The sequence below is a fragment of the Cinclus cinclus genome, chromosome 15 (assembly GCF_963662255.1).
Source record: "Cinclus cinclus chromosome 15, bCinCin1.1, whole genome shotgun sequence".
Taxonomy (NCBI): Eukaryota; Metazoa; Chordata; class Aves; order Passeriformes; family Cinclidae; genus Cinclus; species Cinclus cinclus.
Genome location: NC_085060.1, coordinates 9,765,469 through 9,784,770, shown reverse-complemented (window position 1 = coordinate 9,784,770; position 19,302 = coordinate 9,765,469). Strand labels below are relative to the sequence as shown.

Here is a 19,302-nt window from a genome sequence, read left to right as displayed (position 1 = left end):
CCTTTAAATTGCCCTGTAATTTGTTCACTGATGGCTTAGTAGCACATCCTGTTTCTGGAAAAATGGATATTTGTCACTTCTTTTACAAGAAGCATTGTTTTTAGCATTTGATTCTGATGGAGCCAATGTAAAGGAGCTACACATAACCACTGTGCTCATGGCCCCTCTTCCTGCACTTGGTTCAGTTCCTCACTAGACATGGCAAGAGAAAAAGCCTTCTGGTGGTCATGAAAAATGCCTCTGTGAAGCCTTGGCTTCACATGGCAACATGATTCTCCTTTTAAGTCCTTCTCCAGGAGTGAAGGGGGCCAAGGAATATTGGTCTTGTGCTGAGAAATATAGTGCCTTTGCAAATCTGCCATCTCTATTAATTCAGTTAAAGCGAAGTCTGTATCCTTCCTTTCAGACTCCTCAGAGAACATCTTGGAGAAAAAGAAGTTGAGTTGACATTGATCTTTGATGCTGTAGAGGAGGCAGACCTGGCTAACTACACGTGTCACGTGGAGAACAGAAATGGACGGAAACATGCCAGTGTTCTCCTGCGCAAAAAAGGTAATTCACCCTTTTATTTATCTGTGGTCTCACAGCAGCACCACATCAGTCAGAGGTCCCGCTGACCTCTCCGAGCCAGACTGGATTTTGTGTGCCTGCTGGGAGCTGAAGTGTGCTTGTGCACAGCTTCAGTTTACCATCTGTGGGAGAAAAAAGTCATAGATTGTTCTTTGGTGTCTAGGAAATTTGGCTTGCAGGTGATGCACTTGCCTGGAATACAGTCACCCATAAGACACCAATAGTCAGGAGAAGTAATGTGGATTAAACAACCTATGAATTTGGTCCAGAATTGACTGACTAGGCCGGTTAAAATGTACATTTCTTAGAACAGGTGCCCTGGCAGTGAAGTCAGATGTTCCCATGTTTCTCAATTACCTGGCTTTGTGTTTTAAATTGAAAACTTTAAGCTGTCTCCATGCATCTTGATTTCTAACTGCATCAGAAACAGAAACATGCAGTGGGAGCTACAAATACATGGAAAGTTACCCCATCATGGTTGTCTTGCTTTATACTGCTCCTGAACGGAGAACACCACTGCTGAAGAATTGTCTGTAGCAGAAGGGAAACCATTTGTATTTGATTGTGCCAAATTTTAAAGTCCTACTGTATTCTGTGTTTGAAAAAGTCATTATCAAGTGTAACAGTATCTCATGGCAGTTCTGTTGTTTGTTCAATCAGCTCTCCTATTCATAAGTAGGCTGACATTTAAATTAGATTCTGATCACTCTGGTTCCACCCTTGGGGCAAAGCTGTTACCTGAAACCACAGAACATCAGCATAGGAGGTTGACTAAAGAGTTGATACATTGTCCAGATCTCTGCCATCATTCCTGGATTTGAATTATTATGACAAAACAGGAGAAGAATTGTTTTCATGAGGCAAACCTGAAAGAGCAGTTCCACTCCTTTTTGTGCTTTCACTGCAGCAAAGTTGGAATAAAAGAATGTTGATCTAGCAGATCATGCTACTATGTACTACAAACTTACATCCAGGAGGGCAGGGAGGCTCTGCAGAGGGATCTGGACTAGCTGGATCCATGGGCTGAGGCCAATTGTGTGAGGAGGTTCCACAAGGCCAAGTGCTTGGTCCTGCTCTTGGGTCACAGCAAGCTCCAGGCTGGGGCAGAAGGGATGAAAAGCTGCCAGGTGGTGAAGGATCTGGGGATGATCCCTGAAGGGATTTGAAAGCCATGGAGGTGTGGACGTGGTTTAGTGGTGGGCTTGGCAGTGCTGGGTTAATGGCTGGACTCAGTCATCTGGGAGGTATTTTCCAGCCAAAACAATTCTAGAATTCTATGGTTTAAACTGTGGACGGTTGTCACAATTTTAATTAGGGAATCTGGTCATCGTGATGAAAGATTAGTCTCTGTAGAATGCAAAAACAGTCCTACCTTTCCTTCCACTGAACCTCATAAATAAACAACTGATAGTAAGTAAGTATATCTCTGTTGGCACTGGTAAATGTTCTGCTGTGTGCATACAGTAGAATAACAAGCTAGGTTTATTTATAACAAAAAATGCAGACATTTCAGAGCTCTGCTGGAATTATGGAAGAAGCACTGCTGAATACAGAATTTGGAGGTGGAAAGGATCACTTTGCAGCTACTATTTCATTTCCCTCTGCACTGTGGTTGTAGAAAACTTATATTCCCCTCAGGCACTCTCAGTAGCTGATTTTCAAGCTATTAAAGTGTCATTTAAAATAACCACTGTATTTTACTGTGTCCTTTGACTGCCTGTCCCATTGTCCTGTTTGTTATTTATTAAGTTCTCACAAATACTTGACCAAACTTTTCCTTTCTCCAACTTGATTTAATTGCTTCTTATCCTAACTTTCTCCAGCTAGATTTTACTAGTAGATACTAGTAAATAGTAGTAGATATTCATGAGTCAGGAAATACTACTGTATTTACTGAGCTGGGACAAGATTTAGGGCAGAACTTGCAGAATGCTGTTGACCAGCATCCTTTGTGTGTGTCAAAGAACAGATTTCTACTGCAATGTGTTGCAGCACAGATCTCTATTATAGAAATCCCCCTCCCTCCAAAATCTTACCTGTTAAGAGCTGCGTTATCCATGTTTGACAAGAGGCACTTTCAGTTCTGTTTTGTCTCTAGACCTGCCCTCTGTTCTGTTTTATTCTTTTTTGGCTTGGATGAAAAACAGGAATAAACCTAAAATCAAAGTTGAAGATGTACAAGATTTTCTAGACTTCTTGTTTTGACATCAGATGGTTATTTTTAGCACATAATTTGCTTTGGAAAAAGGAAAAAAAAAAAAAAGAAAAAATTTTCTGTTCAAATGTTTCAGGGAAAATGTATAAAAGCCTTTTGCTGTATTTGTGCTAAAGTCCCCACAAACCTTCAGGAGAATACAGGAGTGCTGTTTGCATAGCTTCATTTTATCAGTAGCCCCAGAGCGTGTGCCATCATTTAGGATTATTTTTATCACTGGAGGTTTTCACCCGATAAAGAACCAAATCCAGTTTAAAATCCAAAGCTACCAATGCAAAGGCAGAATCAGACATGCTCCTAAGACCTGAACACAGCTGTCTGCTGTCTTCTTTGCTGCCTTAATTCAAGACCACACTGGTACTTGATTTCAAGCAGTTCAGAAATAAGTTCTGGACAATCTGGGGTCTGGTTTGCTTTTCTTTTGTTTTTTTCTTCTCTGTGCTGTCCTAGCATATTTGGTGCTCAAATAACATGGAAATGCAGTATACACCCAGTTGTCCCTTAGTTGTGGTAATAGTTCAGGATTCCCTTCAAAAGGGTTTGAAAACAGTCCAGCATTTTAGTGACTGAAGTCTACATAGTCTATAATATAACTGTTCTGAAAGATAAATAACTTGTCAGAAACCACAGCATAAAGTCAGACCATGCTTTTAGTGCCAAGAAGTAGTGAATTGAGATAAAAGTAAATATTATGATGACTTTTTCTCATTATTTTTTTTTCTTTTTTTTTTCCTCGTGCCTTCAATCAAGACTTACAAGGAACTAATTTTAGGGGATAGGGTTTGATACTGATACATCACTAAATTATGAGGAACTTCTAAAACATAGCTGTCTCTATTGGGTATTTATGAGAGTTTTGCTATTTTAAAGACCATGATCCTCTGTAATATGTGTAATATGTTGTGGCAAGGTCTTTCTACATTATTTTACATTAGAAACTATCAGTATTATTAGCTATTTTTCAGTCACTTTTACAGCACAGAGATCAGATTCAGCTTCCTTTCTGGTGTTGGATGTGCTGCTTCCTTATTTGTCTCCATGAGGACCACTTGAGGAGGAAGGAATTAATCAGATGCTAAGACTAAGTAGAGTAGGCAAGAAAATTGAACATCCAAGGTTTTTTTCATTGCCTCCACTTTGGAATGGAAATAAGGGGAGCTCAAAAGCTTTGTCTTTCTGCCTCCTTGTGTCTGTCCCCTAGGAGAGTTCATAGGGCAGAAGGGCAAATACTGGACATGCAAAAGCTGATCAATTTTGTCTTTTGAGCTGGATTTTGTGGGTTTGCTTAATACACTGCCATTCTCCCACCAAAAGTGTACACAACTCTGTGCTTCTGTGTGGGCTGCAAGGCTCAGCATTTTCTTTCCTTCCAAGCTGGCAGCTTTGCCATCATCTAAATTTCCTAGCAAAAAAAAAGTTTTAATACAATTTAAAAAAATAATTCCCCTCAAAAGTGATTTTAACCAACTCTGTTCTCTATTTGCCTAGATTTATCCCCCAGAGCACATGCAGCTTTATCATGCAGTGTAGTAAAAGTCCCATGAATTCCCTGTGTTCTCAGAGAGATTAAATAGCTATTATAATAGACTTTTTCCATCTATTAGTCCATGACTTCTTGCCAGACAGACATCAGAGATACTGTAAACTGGGAATAGCTTGACATCTGATGTTAATTATTGAAATACAAGGCATGGCAAGGCTAGAATAACCCCCAAAGATACACAACTAATTTGCTTTTTATCTTGAAAGTGACACAAGTGACATACGAGTAATTTTTTCTGACCTAAGTTTTAGAAGCGTAAAGATCACAAAAACTTTGTCCTGCCTGTATTAGTTTGGCAACTTCTCACTGTGTTTGTCACAGCAGCAAATATCTTCACGACGTCTTATCTGAACTACTACAGGCTGTGAGAGTCAAATTGTCATCCTCTGTCTTTTATGGCTAAGTAATATGCCAGGTGGTGTTAGGAGCAATGTTACTTTCAGAGGACATTTCAGGATAAAAAACAATGCTCTTCATGTGAGTCTCTTGCATCAGATGGAGCTCTGGACTGGTATCCAAGGGGGTTTATCCCATTTTGTCATTGGTTTGCTGAATGACCTTGAGCATGCTGCTTCTCTTTTCTAAACCTGTTTCCCCAGCTGTAAAAGATAGATCACTCTCTCTGGATGTATTTGTGGAGTTCTTTGAGTTCTTGTGATGTTTCCTAATAAAAGCATCTGAGTAGGAAATTTTAACTAACACTAGGTCCCATTAAAGTATAATGTGAACTCTACAAATATGCATGTCTACAAAAATGACAAAATGGCACTTTGCAGTTTAATGTGTGCTCCTGGATTCTTGTGTTATCTTGGGCTTCCTGCAAGCTCAACTCATTTTCCAGTGATCCAGCTGAAGCTGTGGCTTGGCAGCTCACATCAGCTTGTCCACAGGCTTGACAAATATAAAACCAAAGCTGTCTCATTTGGTGGGGGAGGGACTAGATCCTGCCCAATCTGTTCTCACGTGCTGCATAGAGCATTTGATGCACTCTGCCAATGCAGAAGTTTCAAATTCCACCAGCTCATTAAAAGTTGGTTACTTCCCTGTGTAAGATCACCACATAGTTCCTGTGTAGGAGATTTACATATATAGCCTCAAATGCATTCTGGATTTCAGATGGTTATTTCAGGTGGGCAGTAGATGGAGTAAATGAGTAAAATTAAGTAATAGGTAATGGACAAAATTATTAGGCATTCTTAATGGTATGGTGATTATAATTAGACGTTGCACAATTTTATGTGGAATTGTATGGTGGAATAGAGAAAATATAGCTTGGAAAGGTCATAACCTTTTTGCCTTTTCTTGCTATTTTTAGATTTGATCTACAAAATAGAACTAGCTGGAGGACTGGGAGCCATCCTTCTTCTGCTTATTTTGCTCGTGACCATCTATAAGTGCTACAACATAGAGTTAATGCTGTTCTACAGACAGAACTTTGGAGGAGATGAAACAGCTGATGGTAAGCGGTTGCACAAGAAACTGAAAATATGCAATGGAAATATTTCAGAGACCCAAAGTGGTGAGACTGAAATGAATCCTAAAAGATACCTGCTGCTAGTTTAAACTACTAAGCACTCAACAGTGTCAAGCCCCAAGGCTTTCTCCCAAAGCCCCCCGAGATCAGTGTATCTTTCACAGAAATGTCACTGGGCTCTGCCGTGAGCAAAAAGGAGCCAGAAGGATTGTTCATGAGTCTGCTACAGAGGCTCACATGTCACCTGTGAACTCTTCACATTCATGTGTTCAGTGCCACATGTGTCCAGGATCCCTTCTGAGATCCACACTGTATCTGAGCAGCCTTTCACCACGTGTTCTTCATGACGCATTTTCATTGAATTGCCACCAGGCTTCCAGTGGCCTCCTCTGACTAGTGAGAGGTGATTGTTATGAGGCTAACTGGTTACCTCAGTTAATTGGGAGACTCTAAACAACTTGGTGGGAATGTGCAGCTTGCCTGGGGAGTATCTTTAGGAATAAACTAGGCTGTTTTCCATTTTTTCTTCCCTGACCTTCCTTCTCACTCGCATGTATTCTGTTTGGTGCCTAAAGCTAAACTTGTATTTTTGAATTGAAGCTTTAATTCTTCTGAATATAGAACATTCCTTCTCCTATGAAGCTGGAGGGTTCCCCTATGAACCCTGTAAACTAAATCCCAGTCTTTAAATCCTATTAGTATGTTCTTAACACTTCTTTCATAATTAATTTGTTATTAATATGCATCTAAATAATATCTGCTAAAGAGAGAAAGTACAGTATTCAAGTGTAGGTGCTTGTCATAGCCCACTGCAACACTTAGCAGTCACACAGGCTCTGGAATGCTACATCTAGAAACTCTAATGTTTTTGAAAAGAGGGAACACATTTTCTGTAATGCCAAAACAATGTGTAGTTGCATTGTCATGTTGCTTTCTGCAATTGGCACTTCTGTTATCACAGTAATAAATGTTTTTGTTTCACGATGGGTAGATATGGTGTGCAAAGGTTCCACTACAATGAAATTGTAAGAGCTTTGGAGAATGGAAGGAATGACTTCTAGGGGACTTTAGAAGGAGGAAGGGTGATCCTTGTGGGTCCCTTCCAGCTCAGAATACTTTGTGATTCTCTGATAAATAGCAGGAGTAGAGATCAGGAAACTTGCTCTTTCTCCATCCTCATGTATGACTGGGAAAAAAATTAAAATTATTATTTTTCCATACTGTATGATACTGCACAATATTTTTCTGGTACCTAGGACAAAGGGAAGGGTGAGATTATGTGGTTTGGGAAGTACTTTTCCTCAAACACCTTGGGATTATACCAATATAATATCCCTGCTTCACACCAACCAAAAGTGGTGACTTCTCCAGCCCACTTCGATTTGTTTATCCTGTGTTTTCAGTGTGGAGCTGATGCATTTTTACGTTAATGGAACTTCTTTGGTTCAATATTTTTTTTAATTTATGAAACAATATTATTTTCTGGTTGTTTAGAGGAAGCCCCATGAGTACACAGGGATTTTGTGTGCCTATAAATTTTGAAAACAGCCTTTTATTTTCCCAGTGTGTAACTGTAGACCTTTTGCAGCTTTGTGTCTCGTTCTGATCCTGCAGGATGAAAGATGGAGGCAGAATGTTACAGCAGTCAAAGCATATATAGGGATGTTTGTTTCTCCTCGTGTAGGCAGTAGTGGGAGCATACAGAGCTCCCATGAGCACTCAGATGTATGGATGCAATCACGGGGTCGTTTTCCACTTTTACGAGTATTTCTTTAAAAAAGAAAATTTGGAACTCAACAGATCCGCTTTATTCCTATTTCTAAAAATATCCCACGTAAGCAATGTCGGATGTGCTCACTTCCCGTGTAGCATTGCTTTTAGAGAAAATGACACTGAGGATTACAGGATCCATTTAGGAAATGGCTCTGAACAGTGCTGCTCCCAGAGCCCCAGAGCCAGCAGTGGCAAGGATGGGCAGCTCCTTCTCTGCCCTGGTGCACAAAGTTTGAGGCTGTGGAGCTGCAGCACCACTGCAGGAGCTCCCAGGAGCCCGAGGGAGCTGGTTCTGCCCACATTGGTCCCTGGCACTGCGAGCTGAGGTGGCTGGGCAGGGCAGCTGTGCCCCTGCAGGGGCAGGAGGCTCGGGGAGCACTGGCTCTCTGCAGTCAGGGATGCCAGGGCTCTGCTGTCCACAGAAACGCTCAGACCTTTGCAGGAATGCTGCCTCCAGGATCACTGGCATCTCTTAAAAGGCTTTGGCAGGCTTCCTTATGGACAGGGCGGCAGGTTTTGCATAGGCTTCCAAAGCTGGCTGGCTTGTTGACTTCAGAGGAATGTCAGCGAGCCAGGTGGACATCTTCCATCCTTCCCTACAGCCATGGTGACACTAGGCAAATTGCCTTTTGCAAATATGTAATTATTCACATGCTTTGTCTACAGCTCTGACCCTTATGGGTCTGGCTTTGTGTCAGGAATTAGAAGTAACCATCAGTTCAAGGTCATCAAGAGATATATTTTATTATGATTAGGTCTTTGTTCTTTTTATCAGAGTATATCAAGGAATTCTAACTGCTTTAATCATCTTTCATGTGCACTATTCTTTACAGATAATTGGTACTCAGAAACCCTCCATTCATGCAGTTTTCTTCTCACAACATTAACTATTTGATTTTTCTGTAACATTTTCATTTTCTGTAAATAATGGCAGCTGCACTCTTCCCTAGAGGCCAGATTGCTGAAGGTTGACTTTTTCAATATACTGTTTTCCATTACTGCAGAGAAATACAAAGAGAAATGTCACTAAGACAGTCTGATCCCAGCATGGATCCCCAGCACTGTGGTGGCACCACTTCTGTTCCTGGCACACTCATGAGCTCTTAGCTCCATGTTTCAGAAGCAGAGCTGGAGACAAGCCCCAGTGCTGGGCAGGAGGAGGAGGAAGAGAAGAAGGAGTGTTGCCCTTTATGGGAGCTATTTGTCTCTCTTATAATGTGATCTCCAAGTATTTAAAATCTCCTGGATTGAGTGAATTGTGATCTAAAATTATTGTATTGATTTTTAAAACTATGGGATTTACTGATAAAAAAGGCTTTGAACTGTTTATATCTGGCATTGTTTTCTGAATAGTCAGTATTTGTTTGAAGTAAGTCATGTCATTTCTCACAATTACTTATGGAAGGAAGTTTTCCTTGCTCAAAACTTTCCAAGCTCAAAACTTTACCATACTCCTAGAACTCTTGAGGAATAGAAGTTGAAAGAATTGCAAATTACAAATATAGAAGTTTCCGCTTTAGTATTTGTATGAAAATTTTGCCCATATCTTTTCAGCTGTGACCTGACCACATGGAGCAGAGATACTGCTCAGCATGCAGAAGAAAACTGAAAGGATCCATGCAATTTCTGCCTGGAAGCCAGATTATGTGTTCCTGTGAAAAGCTCCCATTTTGTTGGGAAATTCTTGGTGTTTTCAAGGACTAATACAATGTCCAGTACACTCCTGTGTTCCTTATGGTGTTCTCACAAACAGGCTGAACATAATTTGTTTTCTTACAGACAACAAAGAATATGATGCTTACCTTTCATACACTAAAGTGGATCCTGATGCGTTAGATCGTGATAATAATGAAGAGGAGCAGTTTGCACTTGAAATTTTGCCGGACGTTCTAGAAAAGCACTATGGATATAAGCTCTTCATTCCAGACAGGGACCTGATCCCTAGTGGAAGTAAGTATTTCTGAGCTTTCCGTTTTATTTCTGTCTGATCTGTCACAAAGTCCTGGACTGTGTGATAAGTACTAAATATACAAAATCTTAGGATGTGGTTGCAAAGACTGGAAAAGTTTCCTCAGCACTACAGATTTGAGTTCCCTGTTAGAGCTTGTTCCTGCACTGCTGAAATCAGAGGGAGCTGCCATTGATTGCAGTGAGGGCAGGAGCTGGACCTTCCTGTAGGGAAGGCTGCAGCACTGCAAGCAATACCAAGTTCAAAATACCTACATCAAACACGGGTAACTAGACAGGAAACTTCCTAAAAGGATTTTATAATCTCTGTTACATGACTGAAAATGGGATTATTGTGTTTTTTCAATGGTTAGTTGTTTTTTCTACAGCAGCTTTACAAGTAAAAATCATCTTTTCTATTGTCTTTTGAGCTTTTCCTTAACTTGGAAGCCTCATAAGATTCAGCAGCACCTTTGGATGTCTCCACCAAAGGTCAATGCTTTCCTAGTGGTAATCATGGCATTTCTTCTACCAGACTAATTTTTGAGCAAGCCAAAAAGACCACAAACCATATCCATTGTGTTGATAAATTTTGAATGCACATATATTTGCTGTAATATCACATTTTTTGAAGTGCTACCCTTGTGAAAAATCAGCTTTTTTTTTTTTTAACAAATTCAATCTCCAAATCACTTCCATAAAAACAACAAAAGAGGACATGAACTTCTGTGTGTGTGTGCTACTGTGTAGGAAACATGAACAAGAAAACAAAGCAGTGGCTGTAGTGGAGCAGATGTCCCCAAACATGGAATAGCTCGAGCATAGCTGCATTACAACCTGCCTGCCAAAAGACTTGAAACTGCTGCCTCACTGTGCCTGACCCAGAAGTCAGAGCCTGTTTCTTCTCTGACCTTTGAGAGCACTGTAAACAGAGCTCTGAACCCTTTACCACTGGGAGAGAGGAGTCAGAGCCTCACCAAAGATCATGAAAGGCCTGTGCAGGGGGCTTGAATTTATCACATGCATTTTCAGCTCCTAGTTTAGAGTTGATTCGCTTTTTCTTTTTTCTCCTGCAAGGTGTAATTTTTTCTCCTGTAGTGACAAATTCCAGAAAGGGGACTTAGTTCATAGCTTTCTTATTTCTTACAGTACAAGCAAATTATATAAAATTTTTAGATATTATTAAGAGAAAATACATATATTTTTGTGCTGTAAACCACATAATTGTTGTAACTAGTTGTTTCCTATCCAGCAATATAGCAGAGTTATACACAGCAGTTATGCAAGTGAATGAAGAAGTTTAAAGTTAACCCTCCAATAATAGCTATAGTGAAGCACAGATTAATCTGAAATGCGATTCTTTTTTCCAATTGTTGTTCCAGCCAGCATGGTATTTTATTTTTTTCTATTTTTGTCAGCAAGGCACTCAGCAAATACTTGCCATCACTTCGGGTATTCATTAAACCTTTCCTGAAAATGTAGGGTACCTGAAAATGCCAGTTCTCATTTATGAACATTCACAGATTTAATCCTTCTTCTTTCCTCTCAAACTCACTTCTTCATTATTATGAAAAGGCCTGATTCTAACACATGGAGCTTCAAGAACGCCTAATCAGACATAATTGCAAGGCAGAATAAAATGTGGAGCTGAAATGAGTGTGATTTGCGTGCTTTAGCTTTGGAAAAGACATGGGGGAAAGCACTTTATTTCAAGAGGGGCTAGAGGGAGGGTGAGGGAATGGGGAAGGAGGGAAGACTCAGCCCCCAACATCTGTGAACTCTCTCCGTGCCCTGGAGTAGTGGAACGTGGCTGTGTTCCGCCTAATACTCACCACTCTCACAAGCACTTGCGGTGCTTACTGAAGGCAGTGTGATGTGGAACGGGCCTGCTAGAAAATTCAGAGGAAAACACAGCATATTTTAGAGTGACTGTCTCAAAAAGTGGCAGATGTGACGAAACACATAGCTCTCCAGGGTAGATTTCTGTAGAAAAAAAAAATGGGGGGTTGATCACAGCGACCGTTCTATTTTAGGAAACATCTCTTCTCACATGTGCTTCACTTCCTCATCTTCCGGTGCGGATTGGTTTCAGCAGTGCGATCATTTCCCAGTCTCCGCTCTGCGGTGCGTCCCTCTGTGCTGTGTGCCCTGGTGTGCCCCAGCGCGGGCAGGCGCTGCGGGGCTGGCGCGTCCCGCACTCCCTGCAGCTGTGAGCAGCTGCCACGGGAGGGTGCGCACCGTCCGCCTCCTTCTCGGCATGCAGCAGCTCCTACAGCTGCTCCCTGCAAAAAAAAAAAAACAACAAAAAAAAAACCAGCCAGGTTTCTTAAAGAGTATTTCATTCATTTTCTCGCGCGGTTCTGCACCCACCCACCCCACCCTCCCCTCCCTCGCCCCCCAAAAAAAAAAAAAAAAAAAAAAAAGCTGACTTCGGGAAAATTCAGGGACAAGTTTGATTGTGGTTTTTTGTCCAGCTGGATAACCTCTGGGGGAAAGCAGTGATGGGCTCTGCATGTCCCTGTGCAGCTGAGGGAGAGATTACAGCCAGATGTGCTGGGATGGGACATACCCACAGCCACCTCCTCCAAGGGCACGTCCACGCTCTGCTTTCAGCTCTGCTTCTGGTTCAGGGGTGCCCGCGGAGCAGCTGCTGCTGTCCCCAGGAGGACAGAGGTGCTGCCTGTGGGGACTGAGGCCACCTCTTTCTTCAGCACCGGGAAACAGATCCCAGGGTTCAGGTCACTTTGGGGCTGAGTCGCGTTTTGCAGTAGGTGTTGGTTTCTGAGCCCTGCCAGGATACAGATTTTATCCCATTGGAACATTTTGTCCTAGTGGGAGGGAGAACTGCCATGGAGGATGTCAACAGCCTCAGAGATGCCCATCGCTGACTCTTGGCGCTGCCTGAGAGCAGCGTGGATGCATTCAACTCCCTGAACTGGCAAAACGGAAAAGAATCCCACACAGCCCTGCTGAGAGAGACAAGGGAGGGAGACAAGAGGGAGACAAGACTGGCGACCCAGCAGGGAGACATGGCAACGTAGAGTGTGTAACCCAGGAACTGAGTTGCATGTTACAGGAAATACTGAAGCAGCTATTCTTTCTTGAAGACTATTCTTTGGTCTTAACAGAATTAATGTTCTTCATTCAAAGCTGACAGCACACACACCTCCCTGCCCAGGTAACTTAGGCATAATTGGACAAGGTAACCTGCATAAGGAGACTGAGATCCCTGAGAGGCACTTGCACTTGTTACTGAATTCCTTAGCAGTTCTCATTCTTGTCATCCTATTCATCTTCAGGGGTTAACAAACCCTTTCCCACAACAAACACTCTCAATTTCTGTGAGGTTTTTTTTTTATTTCAGTGTTAGGAGACCTGAGGAGTTTGAATAGTTGGTGGGGGGTTAACAGGACAAGTTATGTTTTCAGCTGAGCCATTTTTTTTGTCTTGCCAAGGATGATGTCTGCAAAGAAAAATATCTATTTGCATTTCACTCCTCTAAAATCAGAACTACATCAGTGGAAGGTACTTTCCCCTGTGGTTTTTGGAAATTGTTTTAAACCTGAAAGTGAAGAGGTAAAAGTTGTCAAGTTAGACTTTTAATACCAGCAATACATATCTATTAGAACATCATCTACTTGTTCTTTAAGCATATGTGCATTTATCTTGACAGGATTGCTAAAACATCAGCAATTCACTCCTGATCAGCCCAGGGTATGAAGATCAGGTGGTGAAAAGAATAATGGTGATGGAATAAAAATATTTGTTTGCCTGAAAAATGAAAAGTTCTCAGCACAAGGGGAGAGTGTCCAAGGCATGTGACAAAAAACACACCACAGCCAATATTACAATTCTGGCACTTTGTAGTTTTGTCTTCCCATCTGTGTTTTTTTAACCTGGTGTATTCCAGCTTCCTGGGTTCCTGCATGAAGAAAACCCAGTTGGACCAAGTGTCTGGAGTTCCCAAAGAACCTTAGTTAAGCATAGGATACCATTTCTTTGGAACAGGAATACAGTATCCAGCCCCACAAACTCCTCTCAGAAGTCCCTGGTTGTCTTCTTTGTATGAATCTTACTTTTAATGTCAGGCATGGGTGAGGGTAGTGAGGATAGACATGGAAATCAGCTGAATGAGGAATAAATATGAACAAAAAGCAGAAGGGCTGCCTGTCCTGTAGTGCACTAATATACATTATTTGTTTCTTTATGTTGAACTCATCAGCTATCCCTCAGCTCATCCTGGCCGTTACTCTGCTCTGTATTTCAGCTGTTCTGATCCAAGCTAAGAGAAGCAAAACATATTTAATAAATGGTAAAAGCAAGACACAGAATCATTAGTGTTATAATGCAGCTAGAAAACCAGGACTGAATTACTCTCCTATAAGTAACTTTCTCAAATGATGGTCACACTGCCAAACACAGAAAGGCTGCTTATTTTCAGGGTGCCAGGAACCAGCCAGCATGGGTTTGATGGTAGATATTCTTTGGTTCTTGTAGTGCTGCAAACCGTGTTTCCCAAAAACATCTGTAGGATTTTATATGATTTCTCCTTTTCTTTCCTTCTCCTTCAACTCCTTCTGCAAACCACATGAAGCTGATTAGTCAGTAATTTCTTTGTATAAGCAACTCTGTGCCCATAATATTCATTGATTCCCTTGCTCCTAGTCTGCTTGCATATTAGGTTTCTTTCCAGCCTGTGGTTAATGTAGCTCATTAAGGATTCCGTAGGCAGCTACAGATGATTTAACTGCAAACAGGATGGGTTTCTTGAAGTTCTCTTCTTCAGTGCTTCAAACTACAATTCAGCATCGTTATGTGTAGCTGGTGTTTGGTGAGCACATACTTGCTGTCAAGGCAAATTTGCTTGCCATTTGCTGGCAAGACTAAAACAAGGTTTTGGTTTGGGTATAACACTTCTTGTCCATTCCTCCTTGGGCATTGCATTGAATGTGATACAAGTAAGCTACTGATAGAGCTACTCACAATGTAATTTTTATTTTTTTTTTTTTTTACTTACGGGTATTGCTAATATACTGAGAACAGTTTTGTACCATATTGCAAAATGATGTTTCAAGGTGTGGGGGGAACGGTCAAAATTTAAAATGTGTTTTTTCAGTAAAAACAAGTGGGTTCAATCTAACACTGACATCTTATTTTTACATCCTAATTTATGATAAAATACAATGACTGGGATTTAAAAGCTAATAATTCCATACTGACTTTGTCAAGACAAATTTTCTTCTCCCCTGACAATGAAATATCATTGAAGTTGACACCTCCTCCAGCAAAAGTGAAGTTACAATGAAGTTATAGTGATCTGATGAAAATATGTTGCTCTGGAACTTTACAGTTGATAGTAGTTGGTGACATTATTCCTGAAGTCCCTATTAAGTTTTTTACTTGTAAATGAAGCAGAGCCATTTCCTGACAATAATGTCTTAGCTCACTGAAAAGGTGAAAGCAACTCTTTCTCCATCACACATTGCAGTATAGATTGCTTCGATTTAGTACCTTCCAGTGGACTGAACACTTGAGACAGACAACTGAACCTGCAGTATTTTGGGAAGTATCCAATTCTGAAGTAAGAAGGAGAGCTGATGATTTAGCAACTCAGAGGTTTATGGAGTCAGACTGGTAGCACTAGGAAAAATAAAGCTGGAAATTCCAGTCAGGAATCTGTCTCCCCATGCTTTCCTTCACAGAAATGTTCAAGATGTGCAAATCTGATATATTGTAGAGTACACCCAATGGAACCACAGGTTCCAGAAAAATTTCCCCTGCCTTCAGTAGTAGTCCCAAGCTGGGTTTAGCTGGAGTACCAAGTACTTCTGGACCAGATAGCTGGAAATTTGGGGTTCCAGTTTCTTATAACTCAGTATACTTTATGCTCAGTGCATCAGCAAGTCCCGTCTTCACTGGCCACATTTGCTAGTGACAGGCCCCAAACGTGGAATTTGAGGGATCACCTCACGGCCATTTGTGAAAATGTTCCTCAGTCAGCTGAGGACAGAGCTCTAACGTGTAGCAATACCCAGTAAGGAAGGTGGGCATCCAAAAGACACATGAGAAGCACAGAGGAGAGAAATGTCCGCCTAAGAAAATAAGGGATTTCTCCCATCTTCTTTCCACCCTGTTTGCCCCAGGCAAAGACTGACAACTTTTTGACTGCTATGGTATGATGGATTATTGCCAGCGTGTTGCTATTGAAATGGTTGGTGCTGGATATATGAAGAGATGAAAGTGGAGTGATTTTTTTTTGTTTGTTTTGTTGGTTTGTGTTTTTTCTCAATTGGATGCATTTGGATATGCATGGCCATGCTCAGCACTACCCTGGACATATGGCACTGCCCAGTATTGTGTCCTGCAGAGAATTGTCTTGTGCATAGCAGTGTTCTGAGGTGTTTGGAGGAGGGATGAATATGTCTCAGGAAAGATGCATGATAGTTTGTTGTTTTACTGTATCTTGCAGATTCAACCTCTAATGATGAAGCTTCCCACCTAAATTCTTTCTTTTTGGGAGCAGAAAGAAAGGAAGAAAATGAAGAGTCTGAGCTGTTGATACATTGGGATAATATCTTTCCATTGTATTGAACATTTCTACCTTTCCTTAAGTTTTGTTTCACCAGTTCTGCTTATCATTTTCTCATTGTTGCTGATTCTCTCCCCGCTCCACTGCCTCTCCCATGGATTTTAATGTTGAATTTTTTTCATTAATGAGTAACTATTTTACACAGAACAATGGGGGGGGTTTGTTTTCTCATAAAGTATTTCGAGAGGAAAAAAAAAACAACTGTAAATGCTGCATGATTAAAAAGTCATAAACCATTAACTGAAAGTCAGGACTGTTGCATAGACATTTGTAATGTATGTGTATGTCTTAAATTTTTGTGTGTCTGTGGGATGTTTGCAATTGCCTCTTTTTTCCATTTGTGAAAGAAATTCTTCTTGCTGCTAAGTGGTGAAATAAAACACCAGTAAAGGCAGATTTGATGCTAACTATGCCTTCAGTCTCATGAAAATAAGTTGTTTCAGAATGTTCCTGCTGGCCTATTTTGTAGCTATTTACTTTACTGGAAGTGGTGTGAATAAGCATGCTGTGGTATGGTGCCTGGGACTATAAAATGAGTCTTGCAGTAACAGATGTTGATTAATGATGTTATTTGTAATTATTGTTCCTTCTAGAGGACAGATGTGTAAGAGAGGTCCTGCCCTGTGCTGAGTAAAGATCTGTTCTGTGCAGCTCTTGTGTCCAAGTCTTCATTTCTAACACATGCTTCTCCTCTCTTGTTAGGCAGCACATTCCCAGTAGCATGGTCAAGAGGTTCATGTAGTTTAAAAACACAGTTTAAAGATATCCTGTCTCAAAGCTTGCAGTTGTAATGCTGTGCAAGCAATGAACATTTTTCTGCCCTTAGTGGTTTTGTTCAAAGGATTTAATTTTTCTGGTCTTGACCCAAAACCCATTGAAATTTGTTGAATGAAGTCTGTTCATTTGAATGAGTTTTGGATCAGGTCTGTAAGTAGATCTCTTTCCCATCCTGTTCCATGTCAGACCAGTGTATTTGGATTCTCTTCCCTACCATCCCTGGGATAAGTGAACCTCAGGGATCAAAGTCCAACTTCACAAATATTTTGAAGTTCAATAAACTGGTGTCATGGAGCTGCTGATGGGGCTGGCAGTTCTGCTTACACTGATCATTTGCAACTACTTGGCATGCATGAATAAATGAATTCTACTCTTTTCTTTGTCACTGATGTCTCAACAAATAAATACTTTGAATATGTTTAAATTTTCCATTTGTTCTGTCACTTGTGAAGTCTCTGTTAATACCTTGGGGTACATAGAAGCACAGGTTTGTGATATTTAAACAGACCACTGGGCCAAAAAGAATGTTCTTATGCTTTTGTGGTCAAAGGTAAAGAAGGAAAAGCTACCATGATGCTTCTATGCAATAGCACAAGCTCTGCATGTGATGAGGGTTCATTTCTTTTTGAGCTTTTGCAAGTTACGGTTCACACACCCTGCAGCACCCTCATGTCTTTGCATCTGGAACACGGGAAGTGCCTCCCAGAGCGTGCGTCCCACAGTGCGGTGTTAATCATAACCAATGTTAATGTTAGAATTTACACAAACATTACATTGATCTTGACCTACATTTTTTTCACTAAGTGAACTGTGTGTTTTATTCACTAAGGCACCTACACAGCAAGGGTGTTATGCAAATGTCATTCTGCTGCAATGAACAGGGAAATATAGCAAAGGATGGAGGGTGTTATTAAAAAGTTTTCTATGGGAACTCCATAAATAGAGATATTTTGTGATACTCAGTCCTATTTTTGTTGAAGTATATTGGAATTCCCATTGTTTTAAATGGTGTGGATCAGTAAAATGCAGGGTTTTGTTATACTTGATTGCAAGCCTGATGTTTTAATACAATAGACTTCTTTATTCTTTACTCTTTCTCTCTTTCTATAATTTGTAGCCTACATTGAAGATCTCACAAGATGTGTTGAGCAAAGCAGAAGACTCATTATCGTGTTAACTCCAGACTATGTTCTCAGGAGAGGATGGAGTATTTTTGAGATGGAAAACAGACTCCATAACATGCTAGTCAGTGGAGAAATCAAAGTTATTTTGATTGAGTGTACTGAATTAAAAGGGAAGGTGAATTATCATGAAGTGGAAACATTAAAGCACACCATCAAACTTCTCTCAGTGGTCAAGTGGAAAGGACCAAAAAGCAGCAAACTGAATTCTAAGTTTTGGAAGCGCCTAGTCTTTGAAATGCCAGGGAAGAAAAAGGAGGTGGTGTCCCGGCATCAGGTGCTGGATTCCGCGGAGCAGGGCCTCTTTGGAGACCTGCAGACTGTGCCCTCCCTTGCGGTCACAGGCACTTCTGCCACGCTGGTGGAGTCCCGGGCGGATGTAGGCGATTTCCAGCAGGCAGGCTCAGTGCACATGAGGCACTGCTGCGGAGGATACGAGTACGACGTGTCTGCGGCCACGCTGCCCATGGCCTCCGTCAGCAACCAGCGCACGTACTGTAACATCCCCCTGGCGCTCCTCAACGGACAGCTACCTCTCAACAACGCCGTCAAGGACCCCCAGCAGTTCCACAGGAACAACCCCTTGCTACCTTTATCGGCCAAGGAGCTCAGCTTCACCAGTGATATCTGGTAGTGAGCACCAGGGCTCTTTAGAGATGCTTCATGGCCGCCATGAAGAGACGTCTGTAAAGAACTTTGCCCTACCCGCATGGGGTGAGAAAACCTATTCAAAGCAGCAGCACACTTGTTTGCTTTTCTACTTGAACTTTTTTGTTTACATTTACAAATTATTGATGAAGGGGGCATTCTTTTGTAACTCAGTAATGTCCTTCCTGTCTTTTAAGGTACAGTTTTATTGCTTCTTTAAAAAGGAGGGGGGAGAGAAAAAACGCATCCTGCCACTTCACAGTAGGTTTACACTCTGGGATGGATAAAAGGTCACTGTATACGATCTCCAGCATCCATACATATTTAAGTAACAGTATTTGGAATACACAGAAGTTGTAGGGTTTTTCATATAGACTACAGTACAGTTTGAAATTCTAATAATGCTACAAAAATTACTGTCTCCTGCGCAGACCACAAGGGGTGAATCATCTTGAAAAGGAAGGAGAAGGAAACCTTCCTGGTAACAGTGTCTTGCAAATACTTCTTAGGAGATACCCAGCTGAAACAATGCAGACGAAGCTTTATCAATAAAGTGCATAGTAACAGTTACTACAAAATAAATCA

At 41.2% G+C, this 19,302-nt stretch overlaps 1 protein-coding gene across 1 annotated transcript in view; it reads left to right on the top strand.

Annotated features, from left to right (window-relative positions):
- Window positions 1-18,703, top strand: part of IL1RAPL2 (interleukin 1 receptor accessory protein like 2) — a 347,213-nt gene extending 328,510 nt beyond the window's left edge. Inside the window, exons 7-10 of the mRNA XM_062502960.1 lie at window positions 407-552; window positions 5,644-5,787; window positions 9,355-9,525; window positions 18,006-18,703. Of these exons, the coding sequence (XP_062358944.1) occupies window positions 407-552; window positions 5,644-5,787; window positions 9,355-9,525; window positions 18,006-18,703 (1,159 nt within the window). The remainder of the gene's footprint in view (window positions 1-406; window positions 553-5,643; window positions 5,788-9,354; window positions 9,526-18,005) is intronic.
- The last annotated feature ends 599 nt before the right edge of the window (window positions 18,704-19,302 follow it).